General features: G+C 48.0%; 1 protein-coding gene across 2 annotated transcripts; it reads left to right on the top strand.

The window, feature by feature from the left end:
- Positions 1 to 8,488: 8,488 nt before the first annotated feature.
- On the top strand, positions 8,489 to 18,322 carry LOC109454887 (kallistatin). Of its 2 annotated transcripts, none has more exons than XM_019746035.2 (5): positions 8,489 to 8,596; positions 10,833 to 11,477; positions 15,835 to 16,108; positions 16,919 to 17,078; positions 17,871 to 18,322. In XM_019746035.2, the coding sequence occupies exons 2-5, from the start codon at positions 10,850 to 10,852 to the stop codon at positions 18,069 to 18,071; spliced, it is 1,263 nt and encodes a 420-aa protein (XP_019601594.2). In that variant the 5' UTR covers positions 8,489 to 8,596; positions 10,833 to 10,849; the 3' UTR covers positions 18,072 to 18,322. The 2 variants fall into 2 exon arrangements, with proteins under 2 accessions (XP_019601594.2, XP_019601600.2); XM_019746041.2 differs by having other exon boundaries at positions 8,533 to 8,667.
- Positions 18,323 to 22,932: the final 4,610 nt, after the last annotated feature.

Here is a 22,932-nt window from a genome sequence, read left to right as displayed (position 1 = left end):
AAGCCCAGAATCCCCACCCTAGCACCCTGTCCTAAGGGAGAAATCAGGAGTAGGCATGCACTCAGGTCTAAGGATGCCCACCTAGCAGTGTCTCCCGAGGCTGAAAAAGAATTCATAAGCAACTGTCTAAATAAATGATGGCAGATCCTGGAAGAGGGATTGTTATGCATGTCTTAGCGTAGGGGGTGACTCACAGTCTCATGCTGAGTGGGACGAGCAGGGCACAATGCTCTCTGTGTTAAACTGCACCATACATATTGCTGATACTGATGGATTTTGACCTACAACACCCAGGGTTATGGGAAGGAGCATCTGTCTCCTGGCATCGGGGCCTGGGGGCAGCCAGGATGATCCAGAAAGCCATGACTCCTGATCACAGGAACAGGAGACGACACCCAGGCAGAAGGAACAGCAGGAATGAAGGCGAGGAAGCAACAAGTGGCTCTCTGGCCCCGCCTCTCGGGCTGACGCTTACCTAGACACACAGGGCAGGACATGGAGCAATTGGAATACTCCCCTTCTATAATTCTCCTCCAGCCTAGACCTGAGAAAGCTGCCCTGAGCACCCTCACTGGTCCAACTGCCTCAACTTATAGATGGGGAAACTGAGGCCCAGAGAGGGAGAGTGATTTGCTGAAGGCCACCCAGTAATCATTGATGGAGTGGAGGTACCCAGGCCCCCCTGACTCCCATTCGCAGCTACCTGGCCCCTCCCAGCTGCGTGAAGCCAGTTCCTTTCTCACCTCTCTGCTTAAGTTCATGTTATGAGCACACTGTCAGCAGCTCCAGAAACCTCCCTGCCCAGGCTCACAGGCGTCTGACTAATCAGAACCCACGAAGCCTACATTTCAGTAACACTGCAGCCTCTTCTGGTGATTTTGTGTTTTTTAACTTACTATGATCAAACTATCACCAGCAACATCCAACCCAGCCATCCCTGTTCCGAAACCAGTCATGTCAACTGACGCATAGTGACTTGTCAGCTAACGGCCTTGACACCTACCATCGTCCACCCACACCCTTGTTGGAGGTTGGCAACCTCACTGCTTCTCCTCCCCCTGCCCTGTCTTCCTCTCCTGGTTCCTATGGTGAGTGAGGAAGAGGGATACCAATTTTTTTTGGAGAAGGTTTCCATGGCAATGGAAGCTGTAGATTCAGTGTCTCCCTAGTGTCACTCAGATGACCCTACCACCTGCCCCCACTGCCGATGTCCTGTGTGACTTGAGCAACTCATGCTCTTCCCTCAGCCTGGAACGCTTGGTCACACTTATTCACATGGCTTGTCCCTTCCCTCCACGCAGGTCTGGGCTCAAAGGCCACCTCCTCAGAGTGGACTTCCTGAGCCCCCACCCCCAATCAGTCTTTATCTCTTCTTCCCCCTCAGTATTCTTTCTGGTGCTAATCACAAACTAAAATTGTTTTGTTCATTTGTTTACCATCCATCACTGTCGTGCAGGAGACCCTGCTCGCTGCGCCATGTGTCGTGCAGGGAGGCCTGCGGGGTCTCTGCTCCCGCTCCCCACACAAGAACGCAGGATATGGTGAGGCCAAAAAGGAACACCCACGGAGCCATAGGTAGGGGAGTCATACCACTATATTCTCTCTGGCGGCACCATACTCTCACTGGAGGCTGGATTCACACTGTCCGCAAACCGCCATCCACACTTGCCAGCCCAGCCACCATCTTCTTGCTAGCCCCCATTCTTCCTCTCTCCTCTCTCTCTGCTAGCATAGCCACAGCAGTTATATTAGTGGCCAATGGCTCACTGGTTACAGCTGACGGCCAACTAGCCACAGCTGATGGCCATGCAATCACAGTTGGCCATTTACTACCTGAGCCAGCACCTTTCCACGTGAGGCCGAGAGCCTGGAAACTACTTTCTGGGGCTCTGCCCCCACAATCACCCTGACATGAACGTAAGTTTCATGAGGGCGGGGACTTTGTCCTGTTCAACGCTCCATCCCTCAAGCCTTGCACAGTGCCTGCCACATAGCAGGGGCTCCATAAGTGACTGACAACAACTCTACATGTGGACCTTTGCCTTCTCTCCCGATCTCAGGGTCCTCATCATCTGTCTGGTGCGGTGTTGGATTCCTCAGGTCTGTCAGGTAACTGTGCTTCGGAATTCTTCAAAACTCGAAGGAACAGACGTTAGAAAAGCCTTGGGTCATGCAGGGTCTTTAGTCCCGCTCCCCACACAAGAAGGCAGGATATGGTGAAGCCAAAAAGGAACACCCACGGAGCCATAGATAGGGGAGTTATACCACTATATTCTCGCTGGCGGCTGGGTTGGAGACACAGGAAGCAGGAACCACATGATCCGCAAGCTGCCCTACGCTTCTCTGCCAACCAACCAACCAACCAACCAACCAACCAACCAACCAACCAACCAACCAACCAACCAACATAGCCACGGCAGTTATATCAGTGGCCAAAGGCTAACTGGTTACAGCTGATGGCCAACTAGTCACAGCTGATGGCCATCTACTACCCGAGCCAGCACCTTTCCACGTGAGGCCGAGAGCCTGGAAACTGCTCTCCGGGACTCTGTCCCCACATCTTGCAATATTTGTTGCTAACGTAACAAACACCCCCAAACTTCAATGGCTGAAAACAATGACTTAAAACAATCTGCTTGGGATTCTGTGCGTGGAGAACTAAGGTGAGATTGGCCAGGCGGTTCTTCCGATCTATGTGGTGTTGGCCAGGGTCACTCGCTCAGACTGTGGCTGGGCTGGGCTGGGCTGGAGGGCCTCAAAAGCGTCACTCCCATGTCTGGTGCCTTGGTGCTTCTCCACGTGACCTCTCTCTGTTTGGTTAGCTTGGATTTCCTCACAGCACGGCCATCCAAGGGAGTCAGACTTCTTACATGGCAGCAGGCTTCCAAAAGGGAACATTCCAGCCTGTGAAAACAGAAGCTGTCCATCTCACAGCTCAGCCTCAAGCGTTTACACAGCGTCGCTTCTGCCCCATATTATTAAGACAAGTCACAAAGGAAGCCCTGACTCAAAGGGAGGGGGTGGGAAATAGATGCCACCTCCTGATGGGAAGAGCAGCCAGGACGTGCCAGCCAGATGTGACCATCCCTTCCCAGGCCCTGCTTAAAGGACCTGGATAAAGGAATGTCTATTCCAGGGACACAGGGTAGGGTCTCACCCAGTGCCACTTACATAAGAATTATCATTATTCACATGAAGACTACGCCAAACGATGGGCTCAGCAATAAAGGATGGGCTTACTGACCCGACTCACACTAAGGGCAAAATTGAAGGAGAATATCAGAGAACAGCTTAAGAGAATATCATCTCATTATTTGTAAAATACATTAAGAGCTGTGCTAGTTACTCTCCTTTGGATTGCAAAGAGACTTAGGACATTTTGGATTGCTTAAACAAACAAAAGAAAGAGAGAGAATCTATCGGGAGGACTGGGAGTCTGCCAGAGAACATCATGGAGTCGGAGGGAAGGTGGGGTGACTGGACCACAAGAGGGGTCACCCCAGGCCTCAGCCACAGGGATCCATGACTACCTTATAGGCTCTGCCACAACTGCGACCCAGCTCTGAAGATTCCCTGTCCCTGTTTCTCCGCTTCTAAGAGAGAGGCTCAGTGACCCATCATTCAGTTTTGCCACCAGCTCCAGACTGGGGGACAGAGTCTCAGGCCTGAGCATGGCTGTGGAGACTGTCCAGTATGTCGGACAGACCCCAGAGACGGGAGGTTGTTGAGAAGAAAGGCGGGATGGATTCTGTCTTAGTCAACTTGGGGGGCCATAACCAGAGACCACAGACTAGGTGGCTTAAACAACAGACATTGATTGTCTCATGGTTCTGGAGGCTGGAAGACCAAGATCAAGGTGTTGGCAGGGTTGATTCTTTTTGGGGGCTGGGAGGCATGGATTGGCTCCAGGTCTCTCTCCTTGGCTTGTAGGTGGCCACCTTCTCCCTGTGTCTTCACATGTCTTCCCTCTGTCCGTGTCTGTTTCTAATCTCTTCTGATAAGGACACCAGTCATATTGGATTAGGGCCCACCCAAATGACCTCATATTAACTTAATCATCTAATCTAAGACCCCACCTCCAAATATGGTCACATTCTCAGGTATTGGGGCTAAGATTTTAACATATAATTTGGGGGCACACAATTCAGCCCATAACAGAGCCGCACCTAAAATTCGGTTTGAGTGTCAACACTGATGACACCACATGTGCACCCAGAGGACATAGAAAGGTTTATTGCTCACACAACGAGGCTTTCTGGGGAGAGCAGGGCGGGCTCCTAAGATGGTCCAAAAATGGCTGGAGAAAACAAGGACTGTAGGTGGCTTGGGGGTTTTATGTTGGTTGAGGGTGGTGCTGGTGTGAGGACTCAGGTGCATGAGGGTAGGAAACAAGAGAGGGAGGGATAAGGCTAAAAAGCTGTCAATAGTGAAATATCAAAAAATGGAGTCAGACTCTTTTCCAAGGGCCTGCTGTCCACCCCTTATATCTGCACATGTTTAAAACCCATTTCTCCTTGTTATCCCATAATCTTCAGCAACTCGGACGTGTTGAGATCCAGGTGACTCTGAGCTGAGGGATGCAGAGGGTCATACGCAGGGAGCTCCATCCTAGACTGTGTGTTCGGCCTGCCTCTGGTTGGAGCTATACAGAACCGGCAGTGCACACAAAAGAGCCAGGGGTGGGCTGAAGCCACAGTAGGGAGAGACACAGAGCTTGGAGGACCGTACTGGTCTTTAAAGAACAGAAATCCTCATCCCCTCCTTTTCCTCTGAGGTCAGAATGATTTTTACCTTCTGGAATAATCTGCTTAGGATCAAAAAGAAAATCCACATGGCTAAGAGGATACTTGCTTTGCATAGTCAGGCAGAGGAGCCTAATACCCTTGAATCAAACCAAGCTGGGGATCAACCAAAAGTCACCTCCTCCATGAAGCCCACCCTGTCTTCCCCTCCCAACCCCTTGTTCTATGATGTATGGCCTTCCTGGGGCTGCCTCATGTTGATGCTGCCTGTGTTCAAACCTTATCGCCTGCCCCCCTAAGGTCAAGGTTATGTCTGGTGTCCCAATGCCCAGCTCTCCCCATCCTCTCCCAGCACCCTGCCCTTCACAGCTCGACTCCCCACGCACACTGTCATCTTTGTCCCCATCATCATTCCAGGATTCATTCTTCTGCAGGACATCGTACAGGGTGTTCCCCTATGTGAAACGGTTCCCTGCTCTAACTCCTCTCCTTTAACTTGCCTCATCCTGCTCAGCTTAAGAGTCCCTTCCTCAGTAAACCCTTCCTAACTCCCCACCCGTACCCCTGGTCAAGGCGAGTCCCTATTCCGTTGACCCTGACTCCTGAACTTGCCTTTCAGAACCACATACTACAGTGTGTGGCTACAGGTGAGTGTGCGCTTCCTGCCGCCGTCCCCCACCAATGAGAATGTGTTCATGTTGCTCACAGTAGCAGGAACTGATTGAATCGCTGGGGATGATTGAATGAATGAATGAATGAATGAATGAATGAATGAATGAATGCAGAGGCCAGCCAGAGTCTTCTGCTCCCTAGCCACTGGGTGTTTTCTATTTCCCCTCCAACCTATAGTCAAGTCTGAGCTCAGAGGAAAAGAGGACTGTCAGAGTGGACAGAACTGTGCCATCTTTCTGAGCTCAGGTCTGCCACGAACTGTCCTTGGCAAGTTTTGTCCCTCTTTGTAAGAGGACACGTTTGGCTAGATGAGCTGTCTTTAACTCTCTCAGAATCGCAGAGGGGGAGGTGTGCTTCCTCAAACACAAAAGCCACCCTTTTCACTCCAAGCCCCAGGAAAAAGGTTTTAGGAATTCCTGACCGTGGCAGAGATGCCGGGGCCGATAAGAAGTGGTGGCCCTCCCTCTGCTGGTGAAACGGTAAACTGCAGCGACCGAGTCCCGCAAAGCGTTTGCTGTGAGGCGGGGTGTGTGTGACTAGTAAGACCCTTTTGGGGAGCTGATTAAAGCCCAGGTTCCCAGACCCAACCTACGGCACTTCCACGACTCGGAGTCAAGAAACTTGGGGAAAGACTTTGAATTTTTGCTTTTAACAAGTACCCGTTTATGAAACACCCCAGGATCACATTTTGAGAAAAGGCAGCAGAATTCTTCGGTTTCCCAGCCGCCTCTGCCGTCTTTTTTTTTTTTTTTTTTTCTGCCGTCTTATGGGCCAGTCATTCAAGTCCTGCGACCCTAAGTGTAGCCTTAGGAATAGCCAAGTGAGAGTCACACATAGCCCCTGCCTCAGGGTCTCTCAGTCTTCCATCATAAACCAGTCTAAAAAGCCCAATCCCCTTTGAGGGGAAAGTGGTTGTCGTGGAGGCCACTGGCTGGTTGGCCAACAGGCTGAGGTTAAATCCCCCCCTTTGTAATATTAATAGTCAAGAGTGAAGGTTAGGACCTTAGGCTTTGGAACCAAAGACTCCCAGGTTCAAATCCCAGCTCTCCCATTTACTAGCTGTGTGATTTCAAGCAAGATATTTAATTTCTCTTTAATGCGGATAAAGCATACATACCTCTTAGGCCTCCTAGGATGAGATAATGTGGTCAAGTCACCAAGTACAAGACCCGGCACGGGGTGAAAACGCAGCAACGGGAGCTGATATTGTTGTAGCTATTATTTTGTTTTAATAGACCCTTACTCAGGGCTTGTTCTGTACGAAGCAATGAAAGTTAGAGGGAGAGGGGAAAACAGAGCGAGAAAAATGAATGAACTGCCGTTCCTGCTTTCAGAGAGCCCAGTGTCTAGTGGGGACATCAGATGCGGCGGTTTGAAGCTTGTCTGTCTTCAGGATGATGGTGGTCCCAGCCACTGTCCCGCTGAACCGCAGGAGAGACCCTGAGTGAGTACCACGGTGACAACTAAGCCCAGTCACGCCCAGAACTGTGAGAGATAATAATACGAAATGACTTCTGTCTTATGCCATGGAATTCGGGGGACGGGGGGGTTGCCCAGCAGTAGGTAATTGGGACACAGGTATATCCCAAAGCCAGATAAAAAGTGATGTATTAAAGAGAGGGACACGAAAATTGACTCAAGGGGTTCCCAGGAAGTCTAACCAGCCCACCTCTGCTTTTTAGATTTTCCAGACACACATCAGGCCCAGTCCACTGTCCCCTCTAAATATAGGGGTTCACATTGTGCTATATGAGTGCCCCTGTTGAATGCCCTTGCTATGGTCTGAATTTTTGTGTCCCCCTCAAATTCATATGTTGAAACCCTGGTCCTCAAAGATGGTGGCACTAGGAGGTGTGGTCTTTGAGGGATATTTAAGTCATGAGGGTGGGGGCCTCATAAGTGGGATTGGTGTCCTGAAAAATGGGTTCCAGAGAGCTCCTTTGCCCATTCCCCATGTGTGGACATGGTGAGAAGGTACCAGCTATGAGACAGGAAGAGGGCCTTCCCCAGAATGCAACCACGCTGGTACCCTGAGCTCACACTTCTGGCCTCCAGGACTGCACTTCAAGCCTCCAATATGTTTCTGTTGTTTATAAGCCATCCAGTCTGTGGTATCTCGTTATTGCAGCCCAAAAATCATGTGCTCTCTTGGTAGTGCATATTCCACTCAAGCTAAGGCCCCAAGTATCTGAAGACACATTTAGAAAAGCATACTAGAGGAAGCTTGAGTGTCAAGGGCATCTTATTGACATCCTGATGTGACACTGAGGGCAACATCACTTCCTGGGGTCCTTCCCCAAATGCCTTGAGAAACAGCGAGACGTCACCCACCCATCCAGCTGCCCCAGAATTGTCCGAGGAAGCTGAGGTTCATTGTTTATTGGAGAGGGCGCAGCTTCAAGATCCACAGTTAAAGAGGAAATGTGCAGTCGGAGTCTTGGCCCAAGGAGGGGTCTGGTCCACCCCACACCACTGTTGCCCCTGGGATGCACTGTCCTTGAAGGCCGACACATGACCTGTCAGCGAGTTCCATCACAGAGCCGTGCAACTTTACAGCTGGAAGGCTCCTCAGAAATCACATAGTCCAGAATTGTAAACTGGAGGCACTGGGCAGGATCCAGGCCCCAGATGGGGCTCCTCTGGCTGCAGCGAGCTAAGCCTTTCCAGTTCCATGTGCCTACTCACTATGAGCCACCGTGGCACCCTGGAAGCGGCCTTCCTAGGTTTGTGAAGTCTCTGCAGTTTGCTGTCCCTGGTCTGGTCCAACTTTTCATTTTGCAGGGAGGCAGGTAAAAATTGGGAGGAAAGGGGAGATGAAAACCGAGAGAGGGGACCAGACCCACTAAGGGATTCCCCCTGAGCCTCAGGGAGAAGCAAGTACCAGGCAAACCTCAATGCATAATAGAAACAAGAAGGGGTGAACCCTCTTGGGGTCTCCTGGGAGGGAAGAAGGCTTTCCTTTGGGAGGAGGAAAGCCAACTTCCGGTGAGGCTATTCTCTTTGTAGGGATTCCGTGCTGCACCTACTGGTCTTTTCATTAATAATTACCTAAATATGGAGGCAGTAGGTGGTGCCGAGAGGGTTCTCCAACTTTCCAGGCTTAATAAACCCAAGCCACATTCCTGGGCTACTTCTACAGCTCAGGCAGCTGCACGGGGCGCCACTCCAGGGTTGACTGTGCCGTGAGTAACCCCCTGAGGGAGACCCTAAAAGGAGGACTGGGGGTTCTGGGACATAAGACTTTCAGTGCAAAGTCAGTGTAAGGACATCCAAACCTATAGAAAAATTTTATAAGAGTTTATTAGAGTTTGTTTGAGCCAAACAGACCTATGGAAGCAAAATCTTAACAGACTGAGAAAAGTGCTTCTGAAAATGACTGCAGTTTCCTATATGCATTTGGAATTAAGAGAGAACTAAGGAAGATAAAGTGGATGTGAGAGGAAGCAAGGTGAAGATTGCGTTACAAGATAGTTAACAAAGATTATGTGCTCCCTTGAGGGGGGTAAAGCTTTAGAAAGAGGGGTCAAAAAGGGGCATTTCAAAGATCTGTTAACCTAGATACACAGAAACAATGGACAGGGCTAGTTTAAGGCAACAAGATAAACGTTTTCCTGAAGAAGTTACATGCGAGGGGCATGACTACCCATCATGACCTGCACAGCTAGGAATTTATGGTCAAATTACTCCGTGAGGTTACTTTCTGTCATTGGATTTGTCAGTTTTATTATAGAACCCTTCTTCATCCACAGCTAAAACGAGGAAAGTCCTGGGAAAACTGGGACAATTGGTCCCCCTTCCTAGGGGTGACAAATCCTAAGGCTGAAAAGGCTCCACACATGATTGCACCAACCTCCTCACTGCACCGGTGGGGGAACTAGTGCCCAGGCCCAAAAACAGCGTCTTCCAAGGCTGTCCACAGCCTGGAACCAGGTCTTCTAGGTCCGAATTCAGATGCTTCAGGAGAGCTCCCGCCAGGGGAATGCTGGGTAATCTCACTGTAAAGCTACAGACAAGTATATGAGAGTTGGGGGCAGGGGAGAAGTTATTACGGGTTGCTTGGAAGCCATGTTGGGGGGAGCAGTGTTGAGCTGGTGAACGAAGTGGTTCAATGTGTGTTTTTAAATGACCCTCCAACAGCTGTGCGGAAGACAGAGAGAAGAAAGAGCAGTTAGGAAGCTACTACAGAGGTCTAGGTCAGGGGGTCCAAAAGCTACAGCCCGTGGATCAAATCTGGCCTACTGCCTTTTCTTGTATTGCCCATGACCTAAGAATGAAAGATATAAATATAAAAGTTTTAAATGGTTGGGGAAAAAATCAAAGAAGGACAGCATTTTGTGACATATCGAAAGTGTATAAAATTCAAATTTCAGGGTCCATAAATAAAACTCTACTGGAACACAGCCACGACTGTCCACACATGCCTTGTCTGTGGCCACTTTCCAGCTTGCACAGCAGAGCTGAGTAGATGCAACACTGACTACATGGTCCACAAAACGCAAGCTGTTTACTACCTGGCCCTTTACAGGAAAAGTTTTCTGATCCTTGCTCTGGGTGAAAGACGCTGGAGACTTGAACGAGGGTCACAGCAGTGGAGGGGCTGAGAGGTTGAAGGACCCTGTGGGATGTGCTGATAGATAGAAGCAGGGGATTTAGGGGTGTGGATGGAAGGCCAGACAGATGTTAGAGATGACAACTGGGTTTGGAGAACGAGATAATGGTAGGGCCACGGGAGGGGACAGAGCAGATTTGGTGGAGAAAACTGGAAATCCTGTTTTGGGCAGGTTGTTTTCATTAGGAAAAGGGACCAATCCTATCCCTGTGACTTTGGGCAAATCATTTATCCAACTTCCGTGGTCTCATCTGTACATGGTGATAAGAATACCAGTTCTACTGACCTCTTACCTCGGTAAGGGGGTCAAACAATTGGCATAAAATTAACTTTGTAAACTGTAAATCACACCATGGAGGTGTGTGGAATAGATGCTAAAATAACCTTTGGTGATTTAGCACTTGGTAAGGAAAAGGTCGCTGGGCTAAGGAAAAAACTCACCTTGTGGAAGGCTCCCAGGCTGAGAGTTGGGAGATCTGTGTTCCAGCTCAGATACTTACCAGTTAGATGTCTTGGTGAATCAGTTGGAGAGCCTCTGTTCCCCCATCTCTGTGATGAGAATGGAGTCCAGTGCCATGCAGAGCTCATGAAGATGGTGAATAAAATAAGATGGTAGACACAAGGCACGTGCCAGAGAATATCACTGTCACCAGGCACGTGGAGGGTGCTAGGTGTTTGCTAGTCTGTCATAAGCCCATCTGCAGGAGATGAGGGTGTTACCACCTTGGCGCCCTGCCCCTTGCCCAACTTCTTTGTAGAGTTGGGTGTTCTGCTGTGGGAATTTCCTGGTACTCTCTTTCTTCCTGTAGACCTGAGAGCTCAGAAGATGCATCTTCCCGACCACCTGCTCTTCCTCCTGCTTGGACTATTGGCCCTTTCTCACGATGGCCAAGGTCAGACCCACAGCCACCATCAGGAGGCTCCAGGCACAGGTGAGGGCTCTCCCAGCCTAAAGATCGCCCCAAGCAACACCGCCTTTGCCTTCAGCTTCTACCACTTGATGGCTGCCCAAAACCCTGGGAGCAACATCTTCTTTTCCCCGCTGAGCATCTCCACCGCCTATGCCATGCTGTCCTTGGGGGCCCGCTCCCACACCTGGACCCAGATCCTTGAGGCTCTGGGCTTCAACCTCACAGAGATATCCGAGTCCGACATTCACCTGGGCTTCCAGCATCTCCTGCACACTCTCAACCTCCCAGATGACAAGCTAGAGACGCGTGTGGGCAGTTCCCTTTTCCTGAGCCAGGACGTACAGCCCCTTCCAAGCTTCCTTAATGACACCGTGACCTTCTACGAGTCCAAACTCTTCCACACCAACTTCCTCGACTCTGACGGCACAACCCAGCTTATCAACAACCATATCAAGGAGGAAACTCGAGGAAAGATTCAGAACTTGGTCAGTGGGCTCAGCACAGATACAGTGATGGTGCTGGTGAATTATATTTACTTCAAAGGTAAGAGTCAACTCGTTGATAGATCCTATATCTTCCCTCCTCCCCCACTTCCAATTTATTGATGAATTAAAGATTTTTTTAAAAAGTGGATGCATTGGGCGTAATAGGGTCAAACAGCCCTCAGTAGATTTAATACTAGAGTGTCAGATACTTAAGATTGCGTAGTATTGAGGTTTCCAGCTCTTCATATCTTTAGACATATTTTCTTAATAACAGTAATTTATAAAATACATTGCACCCAATTATCAAGAGTTGAACTGCTGGATTCATATGGAAGCTCTGCCACTTACCGGCAGTGTAAACAGGGCAGGTTGTTTGCTTGAAGTAAGGATAATAAGAGTCCCTGCTTCAAGGTTTTGTTTTGAGGCTCAAATGATGTCACATGTATGTGTACACCTTAGAAGACGGCCTAAGGGAATGGGCAAACTACAGCCCCCAGCCAAATCTGCTGGGCCACCTGTTTTTGTAAATAAAGTTTTATTGGCCACTCATTGATTTAGAGCCTCTGGCTGCTTTCACACACACAGAGAGACAAGCAGTTGCTATAGAGACAGAATAACCTGCAAACTCTAAAATATTAACTTTCTGGCCCTTTGCAAAAGAAGTTTGCCCAACCCCATTATACATAATAAATAATTACAGTAACTATAATTACTCTAATGATAATGCTGCTCATTTTGAAAACCTTTAAAAATATATAAATGCACAAAAGAGAAAACAGAAATTGCCCATAATCTTACCACCCTGAGGCAACCAATGGTTACATTTTAGCATAATTCTTTTCAGTCTTTTGTTTATACGCATATGTTAACACAGTTGAAATCACAGTGTGGGGACAATTTTGTACTGTGTGTATCAGTCAGGGTTCCATCCGTGCAACAAAGCCACCAGGAATGTTAAGGAAAAAGGGATTGTTATAGGAATCAGACCTTGCATGATGGTGGGAGAGGCTGGGAAGTGAAGGTCTGGAGGAAGAGGGAGGTAGAGGGATGGAGAAAAAGTTACTGGCGCAGGTGGACAAGTTAGAGCTTATCAGGAATCCATATACCAGACTCATCCAGCCACCCAAGGGGTCCCATGTAGGGGGAACTTGTAGACAGGCCCATACTGGGCACCTCGTGCTGGTTTGGGGGTCACTGTTTGTCAGCAGCACTAGAATTGGGACAACAAACTTGGAGGATGGCATGGAATAGGTGGAGCACGCAGGGCTCCTCTGGGTCAGGCCAGTGTCCTGTCTCCCTGTGAAGACCTTCAGCGAGCAGTGGCTGCTTCACATCTACCTCGCGACCTCACACTTGTAATCAGCTTGAATCCCACAGCTAAGATTGAAAGGACAATAACTTGACTTGGGGGAAAAAAAAGTCCTGGAAGTACACACTGTTCCCCAATAAAGTCCCGTTCCCCTTCCCCAATAAAAATTTTTTAAAAATTAATAAAAAAAAAATCTATAGGGAACAGATTCTAGGAAACAGTCCCAGATTGACAATCCAGCCAAACGGGTCATCACCTGCCTTTTACATGAGGAATTTTCAAGCACTGTTGAAAATCTTTTTTTTAAAACCTTTTTAATTGTGCAATAACTATAAGTTCTTAGGAAGTTGCAAAAGTAGTACAGTGTGGTCACATGTACCTTTCACCCAGGTTTCCTAGATAAAATCTTACATAACTGTCGCACAACAGCAAAACCAGGAAATTGACCTTGGTGTAATCTACAGATTTTATTCAGATTTTACCAGTTTTTGCACGCACTCGTGTGTGTGTGTGTGTGTGTGTGTGTGTGTGTGTGTGTGTGATTTTATGCTATGGGAAATTATATTTAGATCTCACTTTAGTGGCTGCACAATATTCTTCTGACTCCATTCCTTTTAAAATAGAATTTAAATGTATAGTATATACCATCACCTCACCCAAAGCTCTGGCCAGAAATAATGAAGATTTATGGTTCTTCCTGAAAGAGACCTAGTTCCAGCTGGGTTAGTGTTCTTGGCAGAAGGAAGAGAGGTTCTCCAGAAACAGAAGGGAGCTAGAGATGTCCTGCCCTCTGACACACCTACCCAGCACTTGGGCTATAAATGTAGCCCTCAGCCCTCAGTGTAGGTCCCATGATAAGAGCAGTGGAATACTTGTGCCTTGTATTTAGAACTGAAAAGTACCTAAGAGAATACAAACAAAAGATGTGCAGGATCTCTGAGGATAAGATTATATTGAGAGATATTAAAGTAGACTTAAGTGAAAACATAAACCATGTTCATGAAGAGGATGGTAACAATATCTGTTCTCCCTCCCAATTAATCTAAATATTTAATGTAATCCCAATCAAAATTCTGACAGGATTTTTTTTCTTTTTGGTGGCAGTTACCAAGCTGATTCTAAAATGCATATGAGTGCAAAGGGCCAAGAATAGCTAAGGTGAGACAACTTGCCTGCCAGAGAGCAATATGAGGTGTGATCAAACCATATGGTGAATGTTTAAATAAAAAAAAGTTACTACAATAAAAGACACATTGCCATTAGTTGTCCTCAAAATACTCCTCGCTTTGAACACACTTATCCCATTGTTCTTGCCACTTATCTGAAGCTGTTCTGGAAGTCCTCTTTCGTGAGTGTCTTTAGTTGTGCTGTCGTGGCTGCCTCCACGTCTTGAATCAATTCAAAACGTTTTCCTTTCCTGGTCATTTTGACTTTGGGGAAGATCCAGAAGTCGCACAGTGTCAGATCTGGTGAATAAGGTAGAAGAGGAAACACCATAATGTTTTTATTTGCCATATACCAGAAGTGATGTGTGACACGGAGCCTTCCTGTTGTGACCAAAAACTGTGGTGAATGCCACTGCCAAGTGCCACCCAATGGAAAGGCAGGGCTCTTCAATATGGGAAGTGATGCACTGAACCTTAGTAACAGTGTGTGACAAGCTTCAACTTGTTTGATGCAGTCGGTCGGGGGTGAGCTATGGCTGAAAGAAGGTGTGTTTTAAAGTGTGCTGTAAATCGTCCTCCATCATGACAACACTCCGTGTCACACATCACTTCTGGTATAAGGCAACTTCTGTCAAATAAAAACATATCTATGTAACTTTACTAACAATTGTCACCCCAATAAACTTTAGTTGAAAAAAAACAGAAAAACATTACGGTGTTTCCTTATCTACCTTATTCACTGGCTCTGGCACTGTGCGATTTCTGGCTCTTCCCCAAAGTCAAAATGACCAGGAAAAGTAAATGTTTTGAATTGATTTGGGAAACCAAGCAGCCACGACAGCGCAACTAAAGACACTCATGAAAGAGGATTTCCAGAACTGCTTCAGAAAGTGGCAAGAACAATGGGATAAGTGTGTTCAAAGCGATGGGGAGTATTTTGAGGGGGGTTAATGGCAATGTGTCTTTTACTGTAATTTTTTTAAATTTAAACTTTCACCATATTGTTTGATCACACCTCGTACTTATTATAACTTTATGTTCACTTAGACAATATGGTACAAATAAACCAATGGGACAAATAGAGAGAGGCCAGAAATGGTCCTGTGAATAAATGAACATTTGATATTGGTCAAAGCTGGCATGACAGAGCATTGGAGAAAGGGTGGATTAAAAAAAAAATTGGTATTGGAACAACTAGGTACCCATATGGGGGAAAAGTAGTTTTGATTCCTCCTTCCCACCAATCATAAGAATTTACTCCAGGTCAAGTCCAAAATGCAAAAGGTAAGACTAAACTTCTACAAGATAATGTAGGAGGCTATCTTCACGAACTGGAAGTAGGGAAAATTTTTCTAACCAGGACATGGAAGACCTAACCATAAAGGAAAAGACAGCTATGGTCAAGGATTTCAATCACTAGAAGACACCATGATGTGAGAAAAAAGACCAGTCAGCGAGGGAGAAGGTATTTGCAACACACATCACTGATATATAGCTAGTATTCAGAAAGAACCCTTAAATCACTAAGAAATAGCCCTACAGAAATACAAATAGGAAAAAAAAAAGAAAAGAACTGGCACTGAACTAAAACAGACGACATCTGGTTGGTCAATAAACATACAAAAGGTTACTTGACCTCATTTTTAACCAAGAAAGTACACTTCAAAATCACAATGAGCTTCCACCACACAAACCAAAAAAATGTAAGTGCAATAATTTTAAGGAATTAGAGGAGACATAAGACAACCTTACTGAGATCCTCTGGGATCTCTCAATGTCGAATCTCAATGAGCCCTGGAGATCCACTCCCCAGGCACATGAGGTTGTGAGTGATCTAAATAGACACACTGATGACATGGGAAGATGGCATCTGGGTGACAGTGGGGGAGGCATTCCCTGGCTGGAGGTCCACGGACACCATCGCTCCTTCTTCCCCTCAGGTCGGTGGGAGACACCATTTAACCCCTCGAAGAATAAGCTCGAAGACTTTCATGTGGATGAGAATACCTCAGTCAAGGTACCTATGATGTTTCAAGACAAGCACCACCACTGGTACCTTCATGACAAATACTTGCCCTGCTCGGTGCTGAGGATGGATTACAAAGGAAACGCAAAGGCCTTTTTCATCCTTCCTGACCAAGGGAAAATGAAGCAGGTGGAAGGGTTTTTGACTCCAGAGATGCTGGCGAGGTGGAACAACTTGCTCCAGAACAGGTAATCAGTGGGCCACATGGTAGTCGGCACTGCCCTTCACATGGACCCTTCTAATGAAAACCAGTGCCCAAAACAGGGAGTGAAGGCCAAATTATGGAAGAATTCTTATTTGCTCTAAGACAGTCCATGTCTTATTTATTTTTTTATGTATTCATTATTTATTTCCTTAAATAAGGAACTCTCCTATTGCATCTCAAATATGACTTCACCCTCATCAGTGAAAGGAGAACCAGGAATCCTAGTTCTAGATGTAGCCCTTGTACGCGCAAGCCTTGGGTGAAGTGACATTGGCCCTCTGAGGGTCTCCTCCTGTACAATGGAGGGGTAGACCTCCAGTCCAGATGGATGACTAAACTGGCATGGAGGGGCTTAAGAAAACTTCATAACTCACCCCAGGAAGTAGCAGGGACGTTTCCCACCACCCTGGGGCTCCCGCATAAGGATAGAAAATTCACACAATTCCTGTGGCACGGGAATTTGAGCCAAAGATGTCATCTGGTCCCAAACAATTGAAAACCTCAGGTCTGCAACAGAGACTTGCATCTCTCTGGGCACCTGGTACGCACACAGAAAACACCCGTGCTGAACAGGAGCACCCAAGGGAGGGAGGTCCCGCAGACAACAGGCCCCGGGACAAAGCAGCCTGGCCTTAAGCCACCAGGCACACTCATGGGAAGGATGGCATGAGCAAATGGGTACCTGTGGGGATAGAACCCTGGCGGAATGAGAGTGCAGACAAGGAGAGCACAGCCTGGCAGCGATCCCTAGTTTGTTCTGGAGTCCAGTGTTTTAACCCAATGCCTCTTTCAGGTCATTTTACAGGAAGCTCAAGTTGCATTTCCCAAAGTTCTCCATTTCCGGCTCCTATAACTTAGATCAGATTCTGCCCATGCTGGGCATCAGGGACCTGTTTTCGCGGCAGGCTAACTTGTCCGGCATCACCACAGAGCGAAACCTGCTGGTGTCCAGGGTAAGTCACCAGTGGCCATCAACACCTAGACGCTTCAGTGGGAACTTCTGCCCCTCGGGAGTTGCTGGGTGTTGGGTGCTTTCCCTGCCACCATGTGAGGTCTCAGAGGCTGAGTCTGTTCAATGAATCATCCACAGACATGGACATCCACGAACTAAGCACCACGCGCTGAGGGTGGCATTGGTGCTGGGGATGCTATGCCCACCCAGTCCCTATCTTCAGAGAGTACTCCCAGTCACATCAGGGAGACAGTGCCTCCATAGGTTGTGGCCACCGAGAGTGACAAATGCAACGCCAGAAACAGAGGAAGGACACAGATGCAGCTGGCTTGGGTGCATGTGTATCAGAGAGATTTCTTAGACGAGAGAAGGGGACCTATGACTTCAGCTAAGTAAGACAAAAGTATACTAGAAGGCAGAGCCTTGGGATTGACAGTTTGAATTCCAATTCCACCTCTCACGGCATTAGAGGGTTACCTAGTCTCTGAATGCGTTTTCCTTGTCTAGAAAATAGACATAGTATGTTGACCTCATAGAGTGGTTTTGAAGAGTAGAAAGAGCCCTGGGGACATAGTAAGTGTTCAATTCACGGTAGCTATCACTGTTGTATAAACATGAGGTCATTAGCTCAACAACCCACCCAGCATAGAAATTCCTGCTGTGAGATCCCCAACAAGGGTCTTTGCATGCAATGAACCTCAGTATTAATCTCCAGCGATCTCCGATTCCCCTAATCTTCCCTAAGCCCCTACTCATGTTCTCGCAGAAGTAACACTTGTGATTTCCCTCCCAGAGTTTCCACAAGGCAGTCCTGGATGTGGACGAGGCTGGCACCGAGGCTGCAGCGGGCACCAGCGTCTCTGTCACCTTTCTGTCCGCCTCATTCAATCCCCAAGTCCTTTGGTTCAACCGGCCTTTCCTTGTGGTGATCTTTTCCACCGATACCCACTCCATCCTCTTTCTGGGCAAGGTTGTCAATCCCACGAAATCCTAGCCCTCCCAGAGCTGCAGGTCTGCAGCAAGACGTGGCCTGGAGGGCTGGCCATGCTTTGGAGTGGGGGGTGTAGAAGATGCCAAGTGTCCAGGCAGAAGCTGTTGGTGAGGGCGAGTGAAGTGGGTGGCACCGGATGGGTGTGGACTGGACACTCAGCTCTCTAGGTCTGTGTGACCTCGGGCAGATCATGTAATCTCTGAATAAGTGTCTGCCCCAGAAAGTGTGAGAAGTAAACAAACTGATGACCGTGAGGAAGTGGCGTGGTGCCTTGTACATAGCAAATGCTCAATAGATGCGTTCCTTTCCCATCCCTCTGAGGTTAGCCCCGCACGCCCCTGGCATACCTGGTCCACATGCCAGGTGCTCCAAGTTCTTATGGGCTGGCAAGGTGTCTGCGGGAGGAGGAAGCACTGTGGGCAACCAGCAGCCTCCCGGGCAGGGTGGCTGCCTTGTTCCCGTGGGGGCGCTCGGAAGGCCTTGGCAAGGAGAACACTAACCAAAGAGCTGCCACAGAGACCTGGTGAGGAGGCTCAGTGAGGCGGGCAGCCGCCCGGGTCACATAGACAATGCCCCCACCTGTGGCCATGGAGACGTGGCCAGTATCTCTCCCGGAGTGGATGGCCATGGTCATGGGATACACTGCAGGGTCAAGAGTCTCACACAAGCCAGAAAGAAGGCATGGGCCTAAGGTTACTGTGGCAGTGGCACTGCCAGGGTGATGTGTGGAAGTGAGGCCCTAGTACGATGAAGGGGAAAAAAGGGGGGAACAGTCACCCTCAGTTCAGCCTTGAGAGTGATGCCTCCGTATTCTGACTAAGCTCATCTCTCTCCTGCTCAAAAGCCCTCAATGGCTTCCTATTGCGTACAAGTGAAGTTCAAACCCCTCTATGTGCAGGGACTCCCAATCTGGTCCCTGCCTGCGTCTCCTGCCTCAGTCCCTCTTCTTGCTCTCATGTATCCAGTGACATCAGTCATGGATAGTCTTGCTGTCCTCGCAGGATGCCCGTAGCTTCTTACCCCTGGGCCTTTCCTCCTGCAGGTTCCTATGACCCAGAATGCTCCCTTCCCCATCTCTGAGAATCTCAGCCAGGCTCTCCCTTTAATGCCTCATCACTTCCCTGAGGCAAACTGTCACCCTACCATCAGACATGGTTGGCTGATATTAATGTCTGCCCCCCGAACCCAAGCCCCAATTAGACAGAACATCTGGAAGACAGGGCCTTGTTTACCCCAGTACCTGGCACCAGTGCTGATTGTAGGGTCTGATGTGTGGCTAAGGCCCAGTGAATATTTGGTGAATGAATGAGTGAATGAATGAATAAAAAAGACGGTGTCCTGAGCAAGGTCCCTGAGCTATTTGCTTTGCATCACCACGCCTGACAGGTCCGTGGGATTGATCGGGTAAATATTTAGTCCCGCTCCTCAGATTCCAAAATGCCCTTTTGGAACATTAAAAAGATAAATAAATGAAAAGACTTCATGCAGGACACCTTGTCCCCTGAGAGTGAGACCTGGGCCTCCTTCTCTTCCTGTTTGCTGCTCTCCCACGGAGTCTATTATTTGTGGGGCCCTTGTGAGGGCTCTTGGGAGGCACACTTCTTTGGGACCAGTGTTTAGCACTCAGAGCAACTGCAGTAGTGGAGAGGGGAGGATGGACGTGGGGTCCCCTGGAGGTACAGACCTGGGAGGCCCTGGCTCTGACTGAATGTGGTGGGTCCATTCCATCCCTAGCTGCCTAGGAAGTTGGAGGTCCCTTCTCTAAGAAGGGGTATGTCTAAGATGAATAATAATAGCTCCTGTGCTCTGAGCGCCTATGGTGAGCACAGCATGGTGACAAGTACTTCCAGAGACATTAAGAGGCCTCAGAGAACTGAGTATAGAATTTGGGTGTTAGAGCCAGAATGCCCGAGTTTGAATCTGAACACCACCAGTTACTGAGTGTGTTAGTTTCTTAGGGCTGTCATAACAATAACAAACAGAAATTTATGTCTCACAGCTCTGGAGGCTGGAAGTCCAAGATCAAGGCGTCGGCAGGGCAGGTTCCTTCTGAGACTGGGAGGGAGCCCCTGCCCCAGGCCTCTCCCCCAGCTCCGGGGGCGGCTGGCAATCTTCAGTGCTCCTTGGCTTGTAGGTCTCTGCCTTCCTCTCACATGGCGTTCTCCCAGAGTGTGTCTGTGTCCAGATTTCCCCTTTTTATAAGGATACCGGGCATACTGGAGTAGGGCCCACCCTTCTCTAGAATGGCCTCATCTTAACTAATTACATCTGCGGTGACCCCATTTCCAAATAAAATCACCTTCTGAGGCACTGAGGGTTCGAACTTCACTATAATGCCATGGGCTACCTCTCTGTGCCTCAGTTCCCTCAGCTATAAAATAGAGATAATACCACCTAAGGTATTACTATGGGGATGGTGCGCTTTGTTTTTCTTCATATCAGTGGAAAAATAAATCTATTATGACCTATCTGGTCCATTTAATACTCTGACCCCTGGCCCATCCCATGTTCTCATCTCCATTGTGATGGACTGAATTGTGTCCCCCCCAAATTCATATATTGAAGCCCAAACCCCAATGAGACATTTGGATACAGGGACTTTAGGGAAATAATAAAAGTTAAATGAGGTTATAAGGGTGGGGCCCTAATCCCATAGGACTGGTGTCCTTAGAAGAGGATGAGACCCCAGAGGTCTCTCTCTCTCCCCCCTCCCCCCTCCCCTACCTCTTCCCATGTGCACAAAAGGTCATATGAGGACACAGCAAGAAGATTCCATCTATTGCCCAGGAAGACAGATCTCACCAGAAACCAACCTTGACATCCTTAATCTTGGACTTCTAGCCTCTAGAACTATGAGAAATAAATTCCTCTGGCTAAACCTGAAGAAAAGACTGAAGAAAGTGAGACATTATTGTCAAGCTGCCAAATTACCAAAATCAGGTTGATTGAGCTATGAGGAACTGATTCTATTCTTTTTTTTTTTTTTTAAGATTTTTTTTTTTTTTTTTTTATTGGGGAAGCGGAACAGGACTTTACTGGGGAACAGTGTGTACTTCCAGGACATTTTTCCAAGTCAAGTTGTTGTCCTTTCAATCTTATTTGTGGAGGGTGCCGTTCAGCTTCAAGTTGTTGTCCTTTCAGTCTTAGTTGTGGAGGGCGCAGCTCAGCTCCAGGTCCAGTTGCCATTTTCTAGTTGCAGGGGGCACAGCCCACCATCCCTTGTGGGAGTCGAGGAATCGAACTGGCAACCTTGTTGCTGAAAGGATGCGCTCCAACCAACTGAGCCATCCGGGACCTCAGCGGCAGCTCAGCTCAAGGTGCTGTGTTCAATCTTAATTGCAGGGGGCAGAGCCCACCATCCCTTGTGGGAGTCGAGGAATTGAGCCGACAACCTTGTGGTTGAGAGCCCACTGGCCCATGTGGGAATCGAACTGGCAGCCTTCGGAATTAGGAGCATGGAGCTCCAACCGCCTGAGCCACCGGGCCAGCCCCTATTCTTTTTTTTTTTAACTAGCCTGGGAACTTAAAAACATCTGAACTTTCCAGTTCTGCATTCATGCCTGGACATATATCTGACCTCCAGATAACCCTCAGATGACTCTCTAAAGGGCTAAGGAAAGACTGCTCAGTTATCAAGACCATCTGACATCCAGTACCCAGACCACCTGACATCCAGTATTCAGTCTGACTGACATCCAGTACCCAGATCACCTGACATCTAGTACCCAGACCACCTGACACCCAGCACCCAGACCACTGGTCCTCTGGAGGATGACCATCTGGGACCAATCCAGAGGCTCATTGTGGAGGACAGATTCATCTCAAGAACATAATTTTTTCTATAAGAGCTCTTAGCTTTTCTTTCTTCTTCAGACACTCTGGATATTGCCTAGTTGTGTTTGTTTGTAGTTTGCAAATCCTAAAACCCTTGAAAAATTATTTATCATTTATTTCTAGCCAAAGCCTCCAGACTCTTTGTGAGTTTGTTCAACAAGCCACCCAGTCTGTGGTAGTTGGTTATGGCAGCTCTAGCAGACTAAAGCATGAGGGTATCATGTTCTAAGAAGCCCTCAAACCTCTCCCTTCAAAATGTACCCATCCTCCACCCCCATTCCTTCAGAACCCTTTCTGAGTAACAATGTGGAGTCAGGAGTTGCTACAGACATCCCCCCAAATTTGAGATATTCCTTAAAATGCAAGCTTGGAGACATGAATAGCACACACAGACTGGAGAAGCCTTTTAGTATCTTGGTTACACCTATCTTCCCCAAGTAGTTTCACCTGGGACATATTCTGGGCTATTGTTCTGGTTTCCGGTTGCTGCTGTAGCAAATTATGACAAAGTTAGTGGCTTAAAACAACACAGATTTATTTTCTTACAGTTCTGGAGGCCACAAGTCAAAATAGGTCTCACAGGGCCACCATCAAGAAGGTGACAGGGCTTTCTTCAGGCATTCCTTGGCCCATGGCTTCACATCACATTGTCTGTTCTCCTGTTTCCATGACCCCATTGCTTCCTTCTGGCTCTGACCTCCCACCTCTCTCTTATAAGAACCCTTGTGATCACATGTAGGACCCACCTGAGTAATCTGTGATAATCCCCCAAGATCCTTAACTTAGTTACATCTGCAAAGTGCCTTTTGTCGTATAAAGTAGCATTCACAGGTTTCGGATATCAGGACATGGCTATCTTGGGGGTGGGGGCTCTTCTCCATCCTACGACAGGTGTGTAATAATGATTTCCATCCTATAGAACAGGGGTATCAAAACTGCGCCCCGCGGGCCAACTGTGGTCCACAATCCATTGTTAATTGACCCACAGCAAATTCCAAAAATATATTTAGTTAAATATACCAGGTGAGGC

The sequence above is a fragment of the Rhinolophus sinicus genome, linkage group LG03 (genome assembly GCF_036562045.2).
Source record: "Rhinolophus sinicus isolate RSC01 linkage group LG03, ASM3656204v1, whole genome shotgun sequence".
Taxonomy (NCBI): Eukaryota; Metazoa; Chordata; class Mammalia; order Chiroptera; family Rhinolophidae; genus Rhinolophus; species Rhinolophus sinicus.
Note: the sequence above shows the minus strand (reverse complement) of the source record. Positions and strands in the feature narration are given on the sequence as shown.

Coding starts and splice junctions, on each gene's coding strand:
- LOC109454887 (XM_019746035.2), top strand. CDS start 10,850: ATGCATCTTCCCGACCACCTGCTCTTCCTCCTGCTTGGACTATTGGCC. Junction 11,478..15,834: donor GAATTATATTTACTTCAAAG/GTAAGAGTCAAC, acceptor TCTTCCCCTCAG/GTCGGTGGGAGACACCATTT. Junction 16,109..16,918: donor AACAACTTGCTCCAGAACAG/GTAATCAGTGGG, acceptor TGCCTCTTTCAG/GTCATTTTACAGGAAGCTCA.